The sequence below is a fragment of the Lethenteron reissneri genome, chromosome 13 (genome assembly GCF_015708825.2).
Source record: "Lethenteron reissneri isolate LAM-NWPU_2019-01 chromosome 13, ASM1570882v1, whole genome shotgun sequence".
Taxonomy (NCBI): Eukaryota; Metazoa; Chordata; class Hyperoartia; order Petromyzontiformes; family Petromyzontidae; genus Lethenteron; species Lethenteron reissneri.
Genome location: NC_083791.1, coordinates 4,821,311 through 4,844,419, shown reverse-complemented (window position 1 = coordinate 4,844,419; position 23,109 = coordinate 4,821,311). Strand labels below are relative to the sequence as shown.

The 23,109-nt window shown below is 45.2% G+C and overlaps 1 protein-coding gene across 4 annotated transcripts in view; it reads right to left on the bottom strand.

Annotated features, from left to right (window-relative positions):
• Nucleotides 1–6,408: 6,408 nt before the first annotated feature.
• Nucleotides 6,409–23,109, bottom strand: part of LOC133342021 (beta-secretase 1-like) — a 29,367-nt gene continuing 12,666 nt past the window's right edge. For all 4 annotated transcript variants that reach the window (XM_061550888.1, XM_061550889.1, XM_061550891.1 and 1 more), the window contains exons 6-10: nucleotides 21,651–21,785; nucleotides 19,724–19,825; nucleotides 19,017–19,166; nucleotides 15,786–15,957; nucleotides 6,409–13,820 (exon numbers count right to left, since the gene is read on the bottom strand). In XM_061550888.1, the coding sequence (XP_061406872.1) occupies nucleotides 13,570–13,820; nucleotides 15,786–15,957; nucleotides 19,017–19,166; nucleotides 19,724–19,825; nucleotides 21,651–21,785 (810 nt within the window). In that variant the 3' untranslated portion in view covers nucleotides 6,409–13,569. The remainder of the gene's footprint in view (nucleotides 13,821–15,785; nucleotides 15,958–19,016; nucleotides 19,167–19,723; nucleotides 19,826–21,650; nucleotides 21,786–23,109) is intronic.

Here is a 23,109-nt window from a genome sequence, read left to right as displayed (position 1 = left end):
AAACTACCACTTGGACGAACCCAAAAAATATGAATCAATTTCTCGAAGATTCCGTGCCAGTTGTGTTGGTTAATGCATTGTCCAATGGATAATTGTACGCAGGAAATGTATCGTTGATGCATTCAATACCATTCTTGTTACGGCTTTTTACCATCTCATGTGACCTACTCCAATAATAATGAACAGCACTTGTCAGTCCACTGCTGGATGAGGGCCCTCCCCTTCACTTTGTTGGTCACGTGGCTTATTTGACCATACTTCACCGCGCGGCCCGGCCCACGAACTGCTTCGGATATCACTCGCCACTGATGTCAGCGAGCCTCTCGCGCCCCCTGCTTAGCGCTCTCATACGGCTCCCAAACGACTCGGAAGTGAGTGGCGTGAATTCGTGCTTGGCATAATGTGGCATGGCTTTCTCAGAGGTGTTCTCTTGCGCTTGTGTGAAGTAGCGGATTTTTCTTTTTACTCTCGGGGCTGCGACTTCACAGCACGCCGATGAACTTGGCTGTTGGGAGACATACGTGTCGTAACACACGGGTCTTGCCATGTCCCCAACATGTTTGTTGGACTATCAATGCAATTACAGGCGAGTGTGTGCGTCTATTTTACGAGAAGCTTTGGCCCGCTCGGCTGTCCGGCGGTGTTGATGAATCCTGTAAGAAATCGACGACTTGTTTTATCATCGGCGCATGAGATGGTGTTCATCTCACGCACGTGTTGGCAATAAGATAATTTGAGCGTTCCGTTGCGTTTCGGAGGAATCTTGAATATGTTAAGATGTAACCACTGCTATTGTATCATTTGGTGCAAGCACTCATGCAGAATGACCTGGAGATTTGGTATTGTGGGTATCGTGAGAATTGTCCACTCGATTGGTTGCACAAGCCTGCACCAGGCATTCCAGGAACATTGTTTCACAACTGTTAGGGGGACATATGCTCCATCCTCCGGGGATGTAACGGTGCATCGATTCGCCCATTTAGTGTTGGTTATTGTAGCTTGTGGAAACGCACAGGCGTGTGGAATCGTGTGCGTAAAGAGTCGTCGTTTGTCCTGTGTGTTTACACATCGCTGTTGGGATGTGGATGGAGAGCCTTGACTAAGAATGTCACCTTTATTTGCTGATTGAGCCCAGTTCAGCTGCGAAAAATTCCCCTGCTTATGTGTTTAAAAGGCCAAAAAGAACTCCATTATCGTTGCCTCCACATTAAATAATATTCGTTGTAGTCCATCAAGCCTGTTGACTTTCCAGCCCAATATATCTAAGCAGCGTTTGGTTTAATCAAGGCGAACTGCGGAGTTGGGTTTGTTAAACGAATGCCGGTCGGATTTACCTATCATGCCATTGTAGTGAGCACACTCATTGAGCGTTTAACGTTTGTGGCGAAAACATTGGTGTCTGCCTCCACCTTACTGTGTATTCAATAACTCTGTTGTCATTTGTTAGAGAATAGCCATGACAGTTGACCCTTTCTTAACTGTAGCAAAAATACGCATCTTTTTATTATTATTATTTTTCATTCAACGCACCCATAGCCATATATTTTTTACAGTTTCGATTATGTGACTGAAAATCGTGTGTTTGGAGCAATTAAGAGTCCGTTTATCATACCCGTCAACCCCTTATCAGTGCCCACCTTATTACAAACCAACAAAATACTTATTGGTCACCCCGTGCCCCTTATACATCTCAACGTTCATCAACCAAAGTCCCATCACAAGGGAGAAACACAAACACATAGATATCATGAAACAGACACATTTTTGTTGGCCCGTATTGAAACGGCTGTACGCCGCCGTATGGATCTGAACACAATTTCCCCGTACAAGAATACGGGGTAAACCGTATGGGTTGACAGCTACGGTGTGTGTGTGTCCGTTGAACTTTTTTCGCGCCGTACGTAGGTCACAGTACTGTTACGCGTCAGTCTGCAGCGAATGGCCCTTGCTGTTATTGCAGGCGGGGTCGAGGAAGAATGACAGCCGGGAGTGGGGTCATTTAAAAGAAGGGAAAGGCAAGTTGAAGGCATCCGTGACACGATTGTATTTATTTCACTGCTACCGTATTCGGGTACCAGTTTTTAACCGGTTACCTGGCAACGATTTACACCTTGTCCTCACACTTTGTTCGACACGTCTGCAGTATATCGCTTTCTCACTCTATATATACTGTGTATAGGTGTGTGTGTGTGGTTGTTTCCTAATAGTACTGTAGTGTACGTATGTGTGCGCCTTTCTGCGTGTATATACTACGATTAAGCGATTGGCAAGACAGTTGGCTTTAATTAGTAAGCTTAACGTAAAAACACGTTTTGTTGCCTCATGAATGAGTTAATATTACTCATGTCATATGTATTTGCTAACATAGTATCTTAATGGGTTTTTTCAAATTACACATCACAGTTTGAATTCTTGACCAGTGTATCTCAGCCATCACCTATGTGAAAGTGAGGGCAACAGTTCCATGAATTTACTTGCCACAAAGTCATCTCCAGTCTTATTTTCACAGCATCATAACACAGTCTAATGATTCTAACCTTCAAGAAAACCAATTAAAATATATATTTTTAAATATTCTTGAAATAAAGGTCATAAGTTGCATGAGCACAGCCATTTGTGTCATCATTACATTTTAATACTTTGCTAATCTGAGTGTTATTTTGGTTCTAAAACTGTAATTAAGAGATAGTATTTGTCTAATAATATTTAACCTTTATTAATAGATTTTTTCAGAAGCTAATTAAGGCCGTAATATTGTTTTGTTGGACGTTTAATTTACTTTCCAATGTCTTTGCATTCAGTGAAATTATCAGGACTGTGAACCTCATGAATATCTTTTCCCAATGGTGTAGATGGTCTCCATTCATTAAAACAGGTTTGAAGAAGATGCTTAGTGGTCGATTTGAAGCTTTCGTGACTGCAAGGATTCATACTCTTTGGTTTTTTCGGTAAAGTCACGTAGGTAAAAAATAAAATAAGTGATAACTAAATTAAATCACGACGTTTCGGGCGCAACACAAGCGACTCGGTGGGGCTTTCCTGGGTAAAAAGAGCGTAATCAAAATACATTTAATGAGTGTAGCCTAAAGGTTATGGGCTACAGTCATTTAAAACCTTTAAAACAGTCTGCATCAGCAGCAGACCATGCTTTCCCACCCGAAACGTCGTGATTTAATTTCGTTTTCATTTATTTTATTTTTTTACCTACGTGACTTTACTCAAAAAACCAAAGAGTAAGATGCTTAGTGGAAGGAAATGCATCTCGATTTATGTGACTGCATTAAAATGTACACTTCCAAGTAAATTAGTTACCACACAATTGCTCGCTCAACACAAAAGTAAAGTCACCCCAGTGAGATAATTTGCGTCGTCATCATCATCAGCCACCATCTCTCACGATCCTGAGATGTGACAGTCCTGCTCACCAGCCGATTTCAACCGCTCCATCTCCGCTGTAGACGTCCTCACATGCGTTCCATTCCTTGGCTACCATTCCGTCATTGTTCTAGACGATCGGCCCACCATTATCATCATGATCATCATCCCTTTCTCACAACTATGCATTCCAGTTTATTTTTAATCGCTACGCACTGTGGTTATTACATTTCGGATAGCGAAACCTCAGTGAGGATGCTGGTGAAACGAGTCTTATCAGTTTGTAGAGAAGTGGACGGTTTGCTGCACATAGCGAAGCATGCTCTGATTGATAAGTCGTCATCATGGGTATGATGGTCAAGCAGGAAAGGGTCTCCGAAGGTTTGGCAAAATCGGGGTTTGGTGTGAGTTGTCTAAATGTCCTCAACATCACTTGGGCCCCACTGGAATATTGTATTACTTACACAGCAATCTTTGACCCCTGCTGCTGCTGCTGAAAAAAAAACCTGGCAGGACCTTCCTGGAAAAAAAAAATCGTGTCGACTCCGGTGGGGCTTTCCTGGGTTAAAAGGAGCGTTATCAAAATAACATTTTAAAGATCCAAAGGGTGACAACGTCGGTGAAGCATGGCAGATTTTGATGTTGGGAGTAATGCACACCATCGAAAACGAAAACGTACACAACCTACCAAAGCTGTCAACTTAATTTTTAAATTAGAATGAGGGATTTGTTTATGTTTTTTATGAGTAATCCTAAAATTTGGTCCCGATAAAAAATATATATATTCGACGTGCAAGCGACCGTCGCACGCTGGCGTGGTGAGGTAATGTGTAAGCGCTTTTGCCACCAAAACTGTTGTCACTTTGATTAGGGCCAGACGACACGCACATTTATTATAGAATGCAAGGCATCGGATATCCGTAATATTTTTAGTTTAAACTCATCCCTAGAGAATATATGCACGGTGAAAACTCCACATCCGCCCTCCAATCTGCAAATCCTAGACATTCGCCGTGCCCACACGATGCGCGTCTCATACAAAAAAAAATCGCACTTCTCCGTGAACGAGAGGAGTTATTGATAATTGGGTTTTTACTCTTTTATCTGGCAACAAAACTGACACCTTTTTTTACAAGGAGTCATGTTTGCATTGACCACAATACCATTCCGACCGCAGGTATTGTGGTCAATGCAAACATGACTCCTTGTAAAAAAAGGTGTCAGTTTTGTTGCCAGATAAAAGGGTAAAAAACCAATTATCATATTTTGCTACTGGCAAAGGAGGTTCCAATGGTGAGAGGAATTATTGTTTGCGGTGTACCGCGAATTACAGGATCTGGGAATAAATTTCCACCCCTCCCCCCCGTGAATCGGTGGAGTTTAGTACAGTTTCCCACTCTTCGTCATTATCTCACCGATGGAAACAGTCTCGCAGTGTTACGCTGTTCGACAGACCCCTCGCCTCGATTGTGTTACCGCCATCAGAGTCTTTACGCTCGGTCCTCTGTGTTGTCACTCCGGGGCGGTCGACAGATGCTCGCTCGTGAATTGTGGAGCGGAGCGTTGCTCGCTCGGCCCCCTGCCCTGTGCTCGCGAACGTTTGGTTGTGACCCAAACGGTGTCAGAGGGACGCTAAAAGCCAGCTTTGAGCGAAAAGCCAGCTTTGAGCGACCCGAATCGACCGTAGCCCTTGCAACTGCTTTGCCCCCACCGGCCACTGCGTCTGAGCGAGCAGTTGAGCGCCAAGGGAATTCCAGTGGAACGTGACATTGCAACACAATTCTAGATTTGAAGCTTTCGTGACTGCAAGGATTCATACTCTTCGGTTTTTTCGGTAAAGTCACGTAGGTAAAAAAAATAATAATTATGAAATATAATAATAATAAATGAAAATAACTAAATTAAATCACGACGTTTCGGAAGCAACACAAGCCTCCCGTCACCAGGTGTAACTGCTCCGGTAAAATCCTGTTCACACGCTACAGCAATTTTACTGGAGCAGTTGCACCTGATGACGGAGGCTTGTGTTGCTTCCGAAACGTCGTGATTTAATTTGGTTATTTTCATTTATTATTATTTAATTATAATTTTTTTACGTACGTGACTTTACCGAAAAAACCTAAGAGTATTGCAACACAAAGCAAACACGAAACGTGGCGCGCAACGGAATGCGTCACTGAAACGTCGTTGAGATCGGTTTGAAAGCCTGTTGATGTGCTCTGTGAAGAAGGGCCCTGGCCTGAAACGTCACCTGTTTTGTATATTTAATTTTAAGGGCAGTGTTATCGACGAATGCGATGTTTGTTGGTCTTGTGCACCGCTGCCAGTGGCAGTCACCAAAAAAGTTTGAACATTGGTGCCTCTGCAATAGTAATCAACCCGTGCAACTGCTCGCAACTGGCTTGCACACAAGCCACGCAGTTGCATGCAACCAAGTTGCGTTCGTGGTCCGCTTCAGTGTGGGACCTGTGTAACGATGGCAGATCAAGTAAAAACGAAAATTTGCTGCAGATTAAAAAAAATTCTTAAGTTTTAACGATTCAATGCAAGTTTGACGTCACGTATTGTTGTTTTTTTATACTGTAGATGGTTCTTCTCCATGGTAAGTGCATGTGGTTTAATGCTAAGTAACAGTTACTTGAAAAGTCGAAAGTATGTTTCCTCTTTGTTAATGCAAGAGCGGTGCAAATAAAGGTATCATTCCCTGTCATTGTTTCTGGTTTGTTGTGGCGTGCAATGGTACGTGCATCTCATTGTGTCGAGGGCATATCAGTCAACACATTGCTTCTGAAGTCCGTTCATTTATGGTCTAATGATATATACGAGTGTGTGAAAAAATTCGTTGTCTTAAACTTTTTTTCATTGAGATTTCTCTCTCGTTTGTGGTTGTGACCACCAGTTAAACGTGTTTGGTACGCAATGTGTTTTGCTGTAAATGGAAAAATACTTTAACGAAAAAAATCTGCATTTAATTTTCATTTGTCTTATATTTCATTTCACGAATACAACAAAGGAAACCAAGCAAACGAAATACACTTTTCACCGAAAGGTTTATTTTACAAACTTATTTTTCACATCGATCGATAGCAAACTGTTCTCCTTTAATTATTCGATACTTTTATTTTCTTATAAAATTCTGCCCGAAAGCTGCAAATTTAAGTTTGTCAAAATGTATGATTATAGATTGTACGATGATCATTTTTATTCATATAACATCGCCTCGCGTGCACTCTTACCCTTGTACAGACACGGGCAGTAGAAAATTACTCGTTCGTTGGAAACAAAAATATCTTCATGAACCAAAATAAACTGCATCTGCAGCTAATCCAGGGATCGATCCATCGGTCTGCTCCACCTTCTAAAAGCAGAACCATCATTGCAATCTTCAGAGTTTGTGGTTTAAACTACGTCTCAATGCTTAAGGAACAAACCTGTCAACCTTTTATACAAGTCACACCCTATTACACAATGCACATTGTTCCATACCATGCCTCTCATTTGCTGCAGAATGTCTCCAAGGTTACCCTTTTCAGGGTAACCTTGGAAATATTGGAAACATTAAATTCTGCACTCATGGTCGAAGTATTAAAATCCAGCCCGGCAAGATATGACACGGCAAAGATTGACAATTGTATCCCGGTGGGCCAGACCAAATATCTAAATTGTTTGTTGCCACTTGCGATGGCAACACATTAGGTTTACTAAAATTCAAATCACCAATACAAGGGAATTGTGCAGTAACCTTGCTTAAGAAAAATTATGTTCTTACATAATCCACATCTATTAACCATACATAGAAACTGGTATTGCTAAATATGTTCCACCACCCGTGGGAAGACATTCTGCTCCGGCCTATGAGAATAACGCAAGTTTTAAATTTAAATGTACATGTCTTTGAAGAATGTTGCAGAGTATCCTTTTAACTCTGATACAAATCCAAATCAAAGAGGGTGCTGCGTAAATTATTTTGTTGGAATATTCTGAAGCAGTGACCAAGAGGTTTAAATATTCCAATATACTTGAATAACTTTTGAAAACTCCTGACCAAACAATTTCCAGTGCCACCAACCAATTACAATGTTCAAACTATCAATCAATGGATTCGCTTTATTAATCAGGTTAAATTGGAAGTTGTAGCAGCAAATTATTAACAAACACGTTTTCAAATGCTATCAATATATACATTATCCATATGATATGATGCACGGTCCAATGTATTTTGAGCTTTTCAACCGTACGTAGCCAAATGTTCTAATCGGTGCAAATGGTAAAAATTATGTAATGGTTATACAAATGTAAAGCCTCATTTAAGTGTTAATGGTCATAGGTTGAGGTTAGTGTCTGAAAATATTTAACTGTTATTTATGCATAATTAAGGTCCCATTCTCAATAGTTTGTACCCAAAGTTTATTATGTAATTAAGACAATGAAATGGAAGACAATTCTAAATTAGTCCACTTGTTATTTTGTTTCCATTCTTTCTCCAGTAGCGAATGCTCATTTAAGTGCATTATTAAAAAAAAGCAACATTTTAACCAACAACGTGATAACTACCAGGACAATACAAAACATCAAACAACCGTTATTAGAATTACCTGTACAATTCCAACATCTGGCAACTAAAAATCAAATCAAATGTTTATTACAGTTTGTGGTATTTGATTACAGGCGTTTGGTTCTGTGCATATGGGGGGGGGGGGGGGGGGGGAGTATGCAACGCTCTTCATATTCAAAGAATCGAGTGATGAGCTTTTGTTAGTAAAGCAGCGTACAGTCATGGCAATGGCAGTGAGATATGTAGTTGCGAGACAAAGAAAACCGGAAAATTGGCATTCGCACAAAGTTGTTTGGCAGGGCCACATTGCAAACGGACCTTTAATTTGGCAAAGGTAACCGTTCTTACAAATAATAAAACAGGCCTATTTGTTCCTTATCCATGTAAATGCAGTGTTCATATGATAGCAGTGCTTTTTTTCCCCAAATCTAAGACTGGGAATTAAATCTCGATAATCTTACCAGATCAGCTATGTTCAAGGAACACGTGGATGTTAGTCAACCAAAGACTGAGTAACTGTGGACTGGATTCTGCTCCCGAAATTCCTCACGTGATCTGCTGTTGTTCAACTCGCCTGTGAGTACTCACAAACTAAAAGGTGAGACGCGTCAGCTTGCCAGAAGTCAACCATAGCAATTGAAGCAGCAGCCACCAGTTTCAAACTGCAGTTGTTTTTTTTTATCCCTCGCTTCACGCGGTAGTGGAAGATGTGTCCAAACAACAAAAAGGGGTTCTAGATTTGAAGCTTTCGTGACTGCAAGGATTCATACTCTTAGTTTTTTCGGTAAAGTCACGTAGATAAAAAAAATGAAATTAAAATTTATAAAAATAAAATAATAATAATAAGTGAGGCACTTGATACAGCACATCTGGCTGTGACGGTCCCACCTGATGACGGAGACTTGTGTTGCCTCCGAAACATCGTGATTTTTATTATTTTATTTTTTATTAATTTTAATTTCATTTCTTACCTACGCGACTTTACCGAAAAAACTAAGAGTAACAAAAAGGGGGGCGCATAAAGCGAAACCCGCACGAGACAGCAGCTGCCTGCAACGTAGCGCGCGCACACGGTTCACAGCCCAGACACGTGGTTGTCCCACGTGTGGCCGCACACGAGTGAAGGATTCGAACAGCGAAGAGCAAACTACGGGGAGAAAGATTCGCCGCATCTACGCGCAATCGCACACTCCGAACCCGCGCGTCGCTCGAGACACGTGTAACAATTTACGTGCATTTGATGCAAAACATACCAACAATGCGTACAACTAATTTATTACCGCAATAAATCAATGCACAAAAAAGGCACTTCAAGTTGGCCTGAAAACTCGTGGTCAAACAGGATCGGATATTGCTGCAAATGAGTTTGGAGTGAGTGGAAAGATAAAGCCGTGCTCAGGTTCTAAGCCTCGGAAACAGCTGGACTGCCCGAGGTTTTGTATTCAAACATTCCACTTCATCCACAAGCAGAGGTCGCAAACGGGTTTTGATTCCTCATCTGTACCCAGCCGGGTTCGGGTATCGGGTACCCGATTGCGACCTCTGGGATGAAGCCATGTTGCAGGCGCGGGTGGGTTGATTCTAGGAACTTGAATCGTGAGAAGAGACAAGACGTTGGGAAATGAGTGACAAACGGTTACTCACCAGTGACTCACGGCCTACCCGTACCCGGCCACACCAGGGTCGCAAACGGGTACCTGTACCCGTACCCGGCCGGGTATGGGTAGCCGGCTATCGGGTAGGGTACGGGTATCGGGTACCAGATTGCGACCTCTGTCCACAAGATATGTTTTGGTCAGCTGTGAAGTAGTCACAATATCATTAAGAATCAATTTGGATAATATAAACAATGGAAATTCTCCACCGGTTTCCAGTTTGCCTGCAATTACACCCAATTTTGTTCAAATTCTGCTGAAATTATACCCAATGCAGCCAACGGGACGTGTAAAAAAAAGAAACGTGTAATTTTCTTGTGGAGAGAAAAATGTGGAGACGAATTGTGTACTTCGATTTTTTTTCTCAAGAGTTAGATGAGCATCCAAGATCAGCCAAGTGTCTTGCAGTTAGGCTTAACCAACACAACCTACACGGGTTATTATGCTTCACACTGTGCAACAAAATGTATATTTCTATAAGTTAAACCATGTATTTTAAAAAATAAAAGTCGATTTTGGGTAGCAGATGAGAAAGCAAAAATCTAAATTGGAAATGCAATTTCACAAGTTCAGTTATAAAACAGGTCCTGTGTATTTAAGTAAAATAACTAAGTACTGAATATCTATTAAATGCTTTAATGTCATTGAATAACTTGCACACTCAACGAATTGAAAATCAACAAAACATTACTGAAAATGCAATAGCACGGCTTGTACTGCCTTCGGGTACACGCGCAGTCACATTTCCGTTCATGAATACAAACACATTTTTCATTTATTATTTAGCACAAATGTTTTGTCACAGCTGCTCGTGATTCTAAGTACGATTGTCCGTGTTGGGCTGCATGCTGGGGCGTTTCTCTCTCTCCCCTTCAGCTTTCAAAATTCACCACTGCGGGCAAATGCGGGCATTAAATTCGGGGCGCTGAATTCGTGGCATTGAATTCGTGGCATTGAATTCGACATGCAGTCCCAACATGAAAAAAAATACTTGGGTTGTCTAAGAAGAGTGTCACTGGCTGGCATATCTGCACAATAGAATCATATGGCGATGTCACACAAAAGTTTCCCTTCAAACTTCATACACAACAGGCATTTAATTTCAAAATAATGAAAAAACATTTTCCACTAGCATAGCGTAGCACCACATACTTTCCATCTATTTGTCACAAATACACAGATTGTTAGTGTGCAGAATGTCCGGCAATGAGCGAAGGGAATTCTCTTTGGCATAACTTCACGTAACATCCAGCTTTGCACAGCTGACTGAGATTCTCAGACCCAGCTTGTTGGGCCACACGTGTGCAGCAACAGAAGATCGTGTACATCGTACACCGAGGATACAGATTTTAGTTTGTTTTTAGTGTTCATTAGAAGGAGCCCTTCAATTGCTTTTTCACGCCAATCCTGGCAGAAAGACCGACTACACTGGAGGGAGCGCGAGAGGTAGTTTGATCTACTCTTCCACGATTGCCAAACACCTTCAAAGAGGTGGGGATAGCCACACTTTTGCCAAACTGTGAACCCATTTATACTCCGTTTTGACCAGAGATCGATTAAATCGAACCGGTAACCTCTAGATTAGTGTGCTAACCATGTCTCCATGGCAGCATTATTGTCTTTTGTTTGTTTATTATGAATCAGTCGAGTATACTATCAACATAACATCAACATTGAATTCTAACATTTTACCATTTCAAGTCGTATATATTTACCGCAGTGCCGGGAAAAAGTTATGTTTTTTAAAACAAAAGTTTGATAAACGTACACCTCTTTAGTTAAACCAAGAGAAAATGACTTACAAACTATGCGATACTATACTGAACATCCAAACCCAGCTATCACAAAAGACTTGCACAACACTTCATGATAAACCTACTGCAGTGTTGACAGAGAACCAGAACTCTTCAATTGTATTGTTTTGGGATGTGCACGACCTGTAAGTCCATTTCATTGGCAGGTACAACACCCATCCTTGATTTAACAAAACAACTTAAAATAACGCACGTCAAACTTACTAGAGTTGTCCAAACAGCTTTGGCCAGCTTACAACTGCTGAAATAATTTTATACACATTCAGCCACAAGAATATATTTTCCTTCTATCTGACCACCAAAAAATATAGATTTACAGGTCCCCAGTCTTTCCAAGTTTGATTTGCAACACTCCTTCACTTTCATTCGGGTCCCTTCGTTGCCAGCGAGCCATTTTGTGGGAAACATGAAAGCAACGTTCATTTTACTGTTGGTCCATAACTATGCTGGACAATTGTTCTGGAGAAATCTCAAGGCGGTCCAAAAACAGTATTCCAACAGGTGGCCTCCGTAGGTTTTCCTCATCCGACGCCGAACGCATTGCACACCAAAGGCAACTTCAGCCGATTACCCCAAGCTATTTGATATGCTCAAATGTATTTTTATGGCCATTTGATTTTCATGCCGGCTCGCATAAAGCCAGACAAAATACAGCAACAGGCTCCAACTCAGCCTTCACAATGAGGATTTTTTTTTTGATTTTGTGACAGAAAAATGAAAATAATTTAAAAAGACCAAAGTTTACAAAATGTAATTACAGAATGAATACATTTTAGAATTTCTTTTAAATAAAGTGTCATTAGATTACATGGAGTTTATACACTTGTACGCATGTGTGTATATCTCGGTGTAAAAAATTATCTCCCCTCAAGTTTTACAGTTTGGTGGAGTGAAATTATATCAGCAAGCACCGATAAAGCAGACAGTGCTACAGGTGGTATTGGCATACAAGTATTAGCCACCTTTGTCTTCCCACTGCAGATGTGAAACACCACACTCCACGAGGTACAATTATTTTTTTTTATATATAAACATAGCCCAAGGCAGGGCCTGGCCAGGTTTTAATATCAGTTACCACTGGGTATGACATTTAGCTTGACGGGTCCACAATGATATTGCTCCCCACATACACTCACACACGATAAACAAAGACAAAGATCGCATGTATTGCCTTAATAGACTGTTGGGGCAAGAAGTGTGAGTGAGCACCTATGAAGGTTGGCATGGCACACGAGGGGGTGGGTGGCCAGCACAACGCACGACTGCCTTTGTCTCCCCAGTGGTGATATTTACACACCACACCAGGTACTCATTTAAGGGTGAGTCGACCTAGGGGAGGCCCATAACTGGTTCAGATAATCGTCACTGGTGTTGGCTGCGAGCGGGAATCTAACTCGAGTCACCAGGTTCATAGTGCAGCGCGCTAACCGCTACGCTACCGCTCCCCGCAACATATACACACACGTACGCACACACACATACGCATATATATACATGTGGGCAGATGATGCTGTAAAAGAATGCCTGCCTCACAATTGGAAACGTCGTGAATTTTAATGCTAGACAGAAAGTCATAACTCAGCCCATCATCTTTCCAGGTTTGGTAAAATATGTACTTGCCCTTCTGAGTGATCGGTAGTGGTTGTCTTACTGGAAGACGCTGCAATGCCACCAAGTATGGCATTTTCATACTTGTTGGCATTCAGATTCGAGCACCACCAAGTGCTGTTAAGCGAGCACCTACGAAGGCTGCTGGCACGGTGCACGAAGTGGGTCGTATGGCCACGCACCACGCAGTATTTACAAAAAAAACCATGTAGCCTTTAACAGACTGTTGGGGCAAGTGATGTGAACGAGTACCCATGAAGGCTGGCACGAGATGGGGGGGGGGGGTTGGGGTGGGGAAGGGAAGGGTTGGACTGAAGTGTGGCCAGCACCACGCAGTATATACAAAGCCAAAGGTCCTCGTGTAGCCTTTAACAGACTGTTGAGGCAAGTGCTGTTAACAAGCACCCATGAAGGCTGGCACGAGATGGGTGGTGGACGAGGGTGTGGCCAACACCACGTGGTATAAACGTACGCTACGTGCGCACACACACACAGGGCTGGACGGCCAAGTGCCAAAGGGTCTCCCTCCTCCTCGGAGGGAGGGGGGGAGGCGCCGCCGCCGCTATTTGAGCAGCGACGTGTCGTCGGTGAGCTCGTCGCCAGCCCTGCGCCGGCAGCGGCCGCACTGGCCCTGCAGCGTGAGGAGGCACACGGGCAGCATGAAGAGGGCGCAGATGGCGGCCATGACGTACGCGACGGTGAGCAGCGCCGTCTCGTCGGGCCGCGCCGCGCTGTACGCGCACTCCGCCATGTTCACGTCGGGCAGCACGAAGGGGCCCGACACGCTGGGGGAGTCCCCGGGGCCTCCTCGCACTGCAGGTGGGGGAGGGAGGGAGGGGGGGAGAGAACCCGGCACGCGCGTGCGTGCGAATAAGCAGCACGCAAAAAAACATGAAGATCAATTGTGAGTTATAATCGAGTCGTTATTTAGACTTCCTGGATTGTATGCCGACTTTCCTGGCTTGGACCTTGTCTGTAAGAGCTGCTTTGGTGTCAAGCGATATGTCGTATCGCTAATGCAGTGGTTCTTAACCTTTGCTGCAGCCTGTACCAGAGGTCGCAACCGGGTACCCGATACCCGTACCCTACCCGATACCCGGCTACCCGTACCCGGCCGGGTACGGGTACGGGTACGGGTAGCCGTTTGCGACCCTGGTGCGGCTGGGTACAGGTACGGGTAAGGCCGCGAGTCACTGGTGTGTAGCCGTTTGTCACTCATTTCGGGTAGGGTACGGGTAGGGAACGACCACCCGTACCCGGCTGGGTACGGGTACGGAACGACCACCCGTACCCGGCCGGGTACGGGTACGGGTACCCATTTGCGACCCTGGTGCGGCCGGGCATGGGTATGGGTAAGGAATCAAAACCCGTTTGCGACCTCTGGCCCGTACCCCCCCTTTGGTTCTCAATCGTTACAATTTAGTTATAGATACATAGGTTTGATGAAACAAAGCAGTTGTAGTTAAGTGCCCGTGCTTAATTTGTGTTTTCGATGATTTAACTTCTAAATAAATCTGGCATGTCTCGCACCCCCAGAAAAGGCATCTCGTACCCCCAGGGGGTGCGTGCACCCCAGGTTATGAACCACTGCGCTAATTGATTCGGTTGGTGATGAGAATTGTTCTTTAATGCACCCGTGAGCTGATGCAAGTGATAATTGGCGCGTTGTTAAGCGCTTGTGCGCGCGACATTTCGTTTGGCTGTGTCGAGTGTTGGGAGGGGTTTACGACACAGATTTGGCCAGATCATTTATGTGAGCCGACCCAAAAACAATTCTGAATTACACAGGCGCCATTCATGCAAACTGCATCTCAAAACGCTGTACAATTTGTACCGCGCGGAGTGTTTTGCACGGACGAGCGTCAATCAACAGACAAGTAGGGGAGGTGGCCAGAACCAGCACCAACAATTGCCTGGGCTTTGTGGCCCTAAATTCATATGATTGGCCAACTCCATTAAATGAGCATTATACATGTCCTTGTGCCTTGGCACCGTACAGTTCAACGTTTTTAACCCTTTCCCATTCCGATGATGTACGTGTACGTACATAAGTACGTGTACATCATCAAAACAAAACTGGAAGAAAAACTAAAATGGAATAAATGTATCCGTACCGAGGCTCCCCCAAGGCCACGCGGGGAGAGCATGTGGCACAGTTTGGCGCCAGCTATCAGAGTGTGGTCGTGTCGCTACAGTTCTCTGCGGTGATTACAATGTCTTTAAAAACAGCGTCCCTGCACCTCTCTAAAAAATGTTTAACACCAACCTCTTGCGCGTAAAAAAGATTCAGGGGTGAACGGGACCTACCCTGCAACTTGCAGACGTCTCGGAACGGGAAAGGGTTAAATGCACCGCCCGTTTTGTCAAAGCACCGCTATTCTAGGGCCTCCCCGTAACGTACAGGTCATGGGGACTATGTGACCACCACTGTTGGTCAGTTCGGGATGGTCAAAAGGCGGGAACCATAGACGTGCGAGCACAGTACGGTATAACAATGGCATTTGCTGCACTGCCATCTGTTGACGTATCCTACCAGCGAGCTATGCAATTTGGTCGCCCACCGAAGTGATATCGGAACTCAACCCTGCTTAGCTTGAGGTGTATGTACGTTGAACTTCTTTCGCACCGTACGTAGCCAACCGTGCAAATCGGGAGGTGCGGGGGGAAGGACAACATCGAGACAAGATCGGGACGAATTTGGGCGACAGGCGTAACGGTAAGTACGTGCGTGCGCGTAGGTGTGTGCGCACGTAGATGCACGCGGGTGCGACGACGCACCTGAGCAGCGGCTGACGGCGAAGCCGACGCGCTTGTGAGCGCGGTCGAACACGACGTAGAACCCCTCCATGACGACGGCGCCGATCACCGTGCCCGTGCTCGACTGCGAGATGGCGAACTTGTAGCAGTCGTCGAGCATCGACGCCACGTCCTCCACCGCGCGCAGGTATTGCTGTGGCCGACGCGCACGAGGGGGCGACAACGTTGAGAGGGCACGCCGCCGTGCGTTTGCGTGCGATGGATTGTGGCGCGCGGCAGTGCAGGGGTTAGCGCGCGCCGCGCTACGGAACCGGTGACCCGAGTTCGATTCTCGCTCGCGGTCAATACCGGTGACGATTATCTCAACTCGTCCCTTGGTCGACTTGGCCTCAAATGAGTACCTGGAGCGATGTTCAAAAGTCGCCACAAGGGAAACAAGGGCGGTCGGGGCGTGGTGGCGGGCACTCACCCCCCCCTTGTGTGTCCACCTCAATAGGTGCTCGCTAGCAGCACTTGGCCCAACAGTCTGTTATAACAGTACATCACACAACGGGGGTATCGTTGTGTGATGTACTGTTTCACGACAATGAGCGGAGCGCCGGGCGGCTAAAACACAGCAAGTTGGTACACAGTGGAGAACGTGGGTGGTGGGTCTGTCATTCATCTCAGTCAAGTCACAGCATCTGAGTCATTGCTTGTGGACTACACACACAGCACCGGGTCTGTCCGATGATCTCCTGCCTTCCACACTGCACGCGATAGCCTCCGATTGTACATAGCCTGGCACAAGCGCTGTGGTGACATCACTACCACCTGGTGGAAAATGTCAGCCGTTGTTGTTGTTGTAGTGTGTGTGTAGTCCACAACAATGACCTTACCAGCTAGCCTTCAACACTGGCCTTAGCAACCACCCTTGTGTATATGTGTGCAGGGAGCAGAAGAGTCACATTACTTTGGGGAACAACGGCATAGTGGTCAGTGCACTGCGTGATGAACCTGGCGACCCGATTTTAATTCCCGGTCATGGAAAACATCAACTCAGCCTTAAATCAATAACTAGTGCAGTGTATAAACCATGAGCACTGGCGAGACAAAAGCGGTCGGGCGTGACGCTTGCCACACTGCTGCAGTGGCGAGATGTTAACTACTTCGCCTGGTATACAGGAGGTCGTGGGTTCGATCCCGACTGACACCTGTATATTTGGAATTTGCATGTTCTCCTGGTAATTGCGTGTATTTTTCTCTGGGTCCCCCGGTTTTTCCCTCTACATTTAGAAAAATGTGGACGCGATAAATCTCCACGTGATAAGCCACTTCGTTGAGCTATCATTTGTGGCCAGGTCGCTTCTGAAAAAGAGTGAAATAGCTCAGTGAGGCCTTACCTGGTAAAATAAAAAGTAGTTAAATTTCATAGTTTTACACTATGGGAACCTCATTTGCCAGTAAAAATATGATAATTGGTTTTTTTACCCTTCTATCTGGCAACAAAACTGACACCTTTTTACAAGGAGTCATGTTTGCATAGACCGCAATACCTGCAGTCATAATACAAACAAAAGAACATAACTCTGATAATGTGCACTGTCCTTGAAGTTGATTGGTCCACACCCGAGACAGCTTTCCTTAGAGCCTAGTCTCACATGGGTTGGACTAGATGACGTCAAAAGGCGCACTTAGAGCCTAGACTAGGCTCTAAGGAAAGCTGTCTCGGGTGTGGACCAATCAACTTCAAGGACAGTGCACATTATCAGAGTTATGTTCTTTTGTTTGTATTATGACTGCAGGTATTGCGGTCTATGCAAACATGACTCCTTGTAAAAAGGTGTCAGTTTTGTTGCCAGATAGAAGGGTAAAAAACCAATTATCATAGTTTTAGTTTATCTCCTGTACTGTACCGGCCTTCATAGGTGCCAACTAAGAGTGTTACATGAGGGAACTCTGTCTTACACACACACAGTAGACATCTCACAATGGTTGGCCGATTGTCCTGGCAAGTTCCAACATAAGCTGTCAGGTCAAATCAAAAACATCGTGGCTAAAGGGGACTCGAGCATTGAGGCTGGCAACTCGACAGAAATGCAATTATCAATAGACTAGGAGATTTTTTTATTTAAAGCCTTCGTGACTGCAGGGCTGTTTGCGAGACTTGGCCAAAGCCTGCCAGCGCGACGGGTTGGTAATAAAGAGGGGAAGAGGTTCTGATGCCACTCACCACTGGCGTTAGCCGTGGCTGGGAATCTAATTCAGGTCGTGGGGTTCACAGCGCAGTGTTATTATTTTAATTAGACCAATACAACTATACTCTTAGGTTTTAATCGGTAAAGTCACGTAGGTAAATAATAATAAAATAATAATAAATGAAAATAAATCATTAAACTTGATATCACTTATATTATTGATTCTTTCGGTAAAGTCACGTATAAGGCAAACAATAAAATATTTTCATAATTTTATTGTTTCCCTTCTGACACCTGTATATTTGGAAAATATCTATTATTATTTTATTGTTTCCCTTCGACGTGACTTTACCGACAGAACCAAGAAGACTAGGAGATGTAAACAATAATAATCCTTAAGGTGTAGAAGGCCAATCAAGGAAGAAAATATGTTTACACAGTATCTATAAGAGACAACCTGGTGGTGATGGGGTAGAATTCTTAACTCCCAGTTGCAACAGGATGATTTCAAATCTTGGGCAGGAGGCAACACAGTCCATCATAACCATAGAGTGCATAAAATAGGTACCGCTTTGTGTGAAGTCAACAGTGGTTGTAAAGTGTAGCAACTGCCCTTTTTCATAGGAATGTGGAATTTCCATCACTGGTTTAAAGTTTCACATGCAGATTAGCACTACCCAGTGCGTGTCTAAGCATGAGAAACACACACATGATTTTTTTAAATTTGTACTTCCATTATTAATCACTGCTAAACGCATATTTATTGTGTGCGTATGATACTGTTATTTACGCACGCAAACAACAAACGTACACAGGCCATGTCTTCATCGCTGCAGCGTCATTAACCTGCAGCGCGCACTGCCGCCAACTTCGTGGCACGCCACGCGACAGACTTGCACAGCAAAGTGAAACAAATCGTTAGACTTGTGTAAACACCCAGGGCCACGAGTAACACATCTCGAATAAATCACAGACAGCAACAGAATTCCGAGTGGCACTGCAGGCAACCGCGTCTCTTTGGTAAAACGTGACAAACAACCCCACTGATTTGAAAACGCCCAATGGCTCTGCTCACCGCGGGCATGATGGTGACCCTGAAAGACTGGTTGGTGGCCTCCCCCATGAGGTAGAGGGATATGTTTGGGAACAGATGCCATGGGGTGCTGCCCGGTCTCCAACAAACCAGCTGCTCTCCCAGCCAGAAACCCTCGGGGAACTTCTCCGTCTGCAACACGCGCGCACACACGCATGCACACACACACGAACGGACGCACACGCACGCACGCACAGACACACACATGGATAAAGATCCTCCACCAATCATTGTGCACAGACCGTCAGCTAAAGTGCTGTGTGCGCAAGCAATTAACGGACCTGGCAAGGCGCGTGGCCGGTGATGTGGCCAGCTCATCGCATAACCCTGTTGTCTCTGTATGTAGAACTTATTTCGCACCGTACGTAGCCAACCATGCTAAATCTTAGGTGCCTCAGATCTCCTCCCCGCTCTGTAATATCCATTTCGGTCGTCTCCTTTCCAAAGTTCTTACAACCTCGCTCAATCCCAGAAAAACTTACGAACTCTTACACTTTAAATGGCCCTTTGCCATTTTAGGACTTTGGGCCTGTGCTCGGCAACTGTGGTCTAGAAATAAAACTACGATTCGGAAACAATCGACTGCTACTACAGGCGTGGTTTGATCGCACGCGTCATGAGCGAGCGTACGAGTCAACACGTGCCCAGCCGCGCACGCGTTGCGCAACCGGCGTCCGTGTCAAACCCACGGGAGAGTTGCGCTTGATGGCGGAGACGACCGCGTTGAAGACTCGCTTCGGGAGGCGCAGGTTTGTGGTGCCACTGTCGACGATGCTCTTGTCGTAGTTGTACTGCGAAGGGGGCGTGAAAACATGACGTGCTTCAAAATGCACACGTGTAAACATCCGTTCCCACAGCATCACACGATCAAGAGGCCAAGTGTCCGTTCGGATTTCTCTCGTGGAGAAGCGGAACCCTTCCCGTTAGAGAATGGCCGACGAAAGTTGAAATCACGCAGCAGGGTCGTTATTTTATTACAAATCGCTGCAATATCTATCCCACCCTTGTACCAGCATGGCCATGCAGCCAATGGAATGCGCGGAGCTGAGCTATCACGGGCCATTCTACGACCGGATAGCAAGTCTGACTACACAACACACGTTGCCCCGTAGACCAATAGTATATCTCCGTGCGAGTCAAACTAAGGCATCGCAACGCGACCGATTTCTTCAGTCAGTCAATAGCGGTGAGAAGTTTTCAACAGTTTTGAACCACTGTGAGAGGTAACAACGTACAGTCTTTCCTTGCTGTCGTCATTGCCTGTCATTTCTATTGTCAAATCCAGATTAAAGTCTTTTCATTATAAAGCATTAAAACCCACAGGGTCCCCATACGTACACCGCACAGAGATTCCATGATAGTGGAATGGGCGGAATAGAACAAGGAGCAGTGATTGAACTCTCCAAAGACTTAAACAAATGGCAGTATCTGAGCACAAATACAAAACACAAATAAATAAAACGTCAACAACATCTCAAAAGGAACAATATATGACTTAAAATTTTCTTGACTGCAGGAATTCATATTCTTTGGTTCTTTCGGTAGAGTCACGTAGATGGAAAATAATAAAATAAAATAAACAAAAATAATAATTTTTTTTATAAAAACCAAAAACTCACGACGTTTCGATTGCAACACAAGCGATCGTCATCAGGCGGAGAGAAAAGTGGTTGATGACCGAGAAGACGGTTATAAAGTCAGCAATCATTGGAAAGATGTCATCCACCACTTTGGGTTATGACTTGATTTGTAATTTCTTGTCAACCTCCACTGTCAGCAATGTGGATGTGTGAAGCGAGGCGCAATGCCCCCCATCTCTACCCCCTCTCTCTCTCCCCTCTCTCTCCCCTCTCTCTCTCCCCCTATCTCTACCCCCCCTCTCTCTCCCCCTATCTCTACCCCCCTCTCTCTCCCCCTATCTCTACCCCCCTCTCTCTACCCCCCTTCTCTGTCCCCTATCTCTACCCCCCTTCTCTGTCCCCTATCTCTACCCCCCTTCTCTGTCCCCTATCTCTCCCCCTCTCTCTCCCCCCATCTCTACCCCCCCTCTCTCTCACCCTATCTCTACCCCCCTTCTCTCTCCCCCCTGTCCCCCCTCTCTCTCTTCCCTATCTCTACCCCATCTCTCTCCCCCTATCTCTATCCCCCTTCTCTCTCCCCCTAACTCTACCCCCTCTCACCCCCCTCTCTCCCCCCTCTCTCTCTCCTCCTGTCTCTGCCCCCTTCTCTCTTCCCCTTTGTCTTCTCCTACATCAGCATTGACTGCCCCGCCCATGCTGCTGGCACACTTGGACTGCGCTGCTCAGCGCTGGCTACACGGCTCTTGTGCCCCGCCCACTCACAGCTTTGGCTCGTCTACGCCCATTTCAAGCCTTTATAAACAGTTGCAGTTGGAAGCTTGCACCCCCCCCCCCCCACTATTCTCTCCGCCTGATGACGATCACTTGTTTTGCGATCGAAACGTCGTGAGTTTTTGGTTTATATTTTTTTCCATCCACGTGACTTTACCGAAAGAACCAAAGAATATGAACAATATCTATTAGGTAACATTTTGGGCAATGGTCCTTCTTCATGGCACATGGAATGAACGAACGTACACATGTAGGGCGCGCTTACCTCCTTGCAGTCCATTTTAAGGTCCCTGCCGTGCACCTCCATACGCACAATGATCACCTCGTAATACCATTCCCTCCGTATGGGGCTGTACCACATGTCTCCGATGTACAGGTCGGTGTCCACCCCACCCAGAATCTGCAAAGATAGCCGCAGAGGGAGCGACATCAGTGAGTGAATTCACACCGGGGAAGTATTATAGAAAAAAAACAGACTCAATGCTCGTGCTTTACATTAGAAGAACTGCATTGCCCTCCGCTCCAATGAGCAACTGAGACGGCACAAATCTCCATCGGTGGCGCAGAGCACGTCAGAAATTCCACCAGTATTTCTGTGTGATAACTGCTGCTGACCAATCATAAAGTGGTAATCAATGTATCTACCCAGGAGGAATGATTGGCCGAGTTGGCCCTCGACCAAGATTACTCTTGACCTTCTGATTAGTCTTAATCTAGGTTGCCTTGTGGTTGTTGTTTGACTTGCATCCCACTGGGATTTTTGCACAAAGCGTTGGTGTACGGTGCTTTTTTCTGGAATGTTTGCACAAAGCGTTGGTGTATGGTGCTTTTTTCTGGAATTTTTGCTCTTTTTATTCCTGGATTTTCAGTTTGCACATAGTCACAGAGTCACTTTAAGATGTTTTCTTGTTCATGTTTTTGTTTTTTGTTTGTTGCGGTTGCACCCTATTCAAGAGCCGAATGGCTCACAGGGCTATACCTAATAAATGAACTTGAACTTGAGTCGAGCGTTCTAGCCCAAGCGCCACCACGACAGGTCATAAAATAATCACTTCAATTACAACACTTTTAAGTGAATTTTACAATACCGAGTATTCTTGCAAGTGGACGAAAAGGAGCGCCCACAGAAACCAACATGGACGCAAAAGGATCGCGCACCCTATTCAAGAGCCGAATGGCTCACAGGGCTATACCTAATAAATGAACTTGAACTTGAGTCGAGCGTTCTAGCCCAAGCGCCACCACGACAGGTCATAAAATAATCACTTCAATTACAACACTTTTAAGTGAATTTTACAATACCGAGTATTCTTGCAAGTGGACGAAAAGGAGCGCCCACAGAAACCAACATGGACGCAAAAGGATCGCGCACGCGCTGACGGGTTATAAGTACAAGAGACACCCCGTGTAGCCTTTAACAGACTGTTGTTGGGGCAAGTGCTGTTAGCAAGCGCCTGTTAAGGCTGGCACGGTGCACCAAGAGGAGGGTGGCCAGCACCCATGCCTGGCTACCTTTGTCTCCCCAATGGATACACACACGACACCAGGTTCTCATTTGAGGCCGATTCGCCCTAGGGGAGGACCCAGGACCAGTTCAGATGATCGTCACTGGTGTTGCCCATGAGAGGGAACCGAACTCGGGTCGCCGGGTTCGTAGCGCAGAGCGCCAACCGCCGCACTACCGCTCCCCTAAAGAATCGCAGACGCACACACAGAGGCACGCA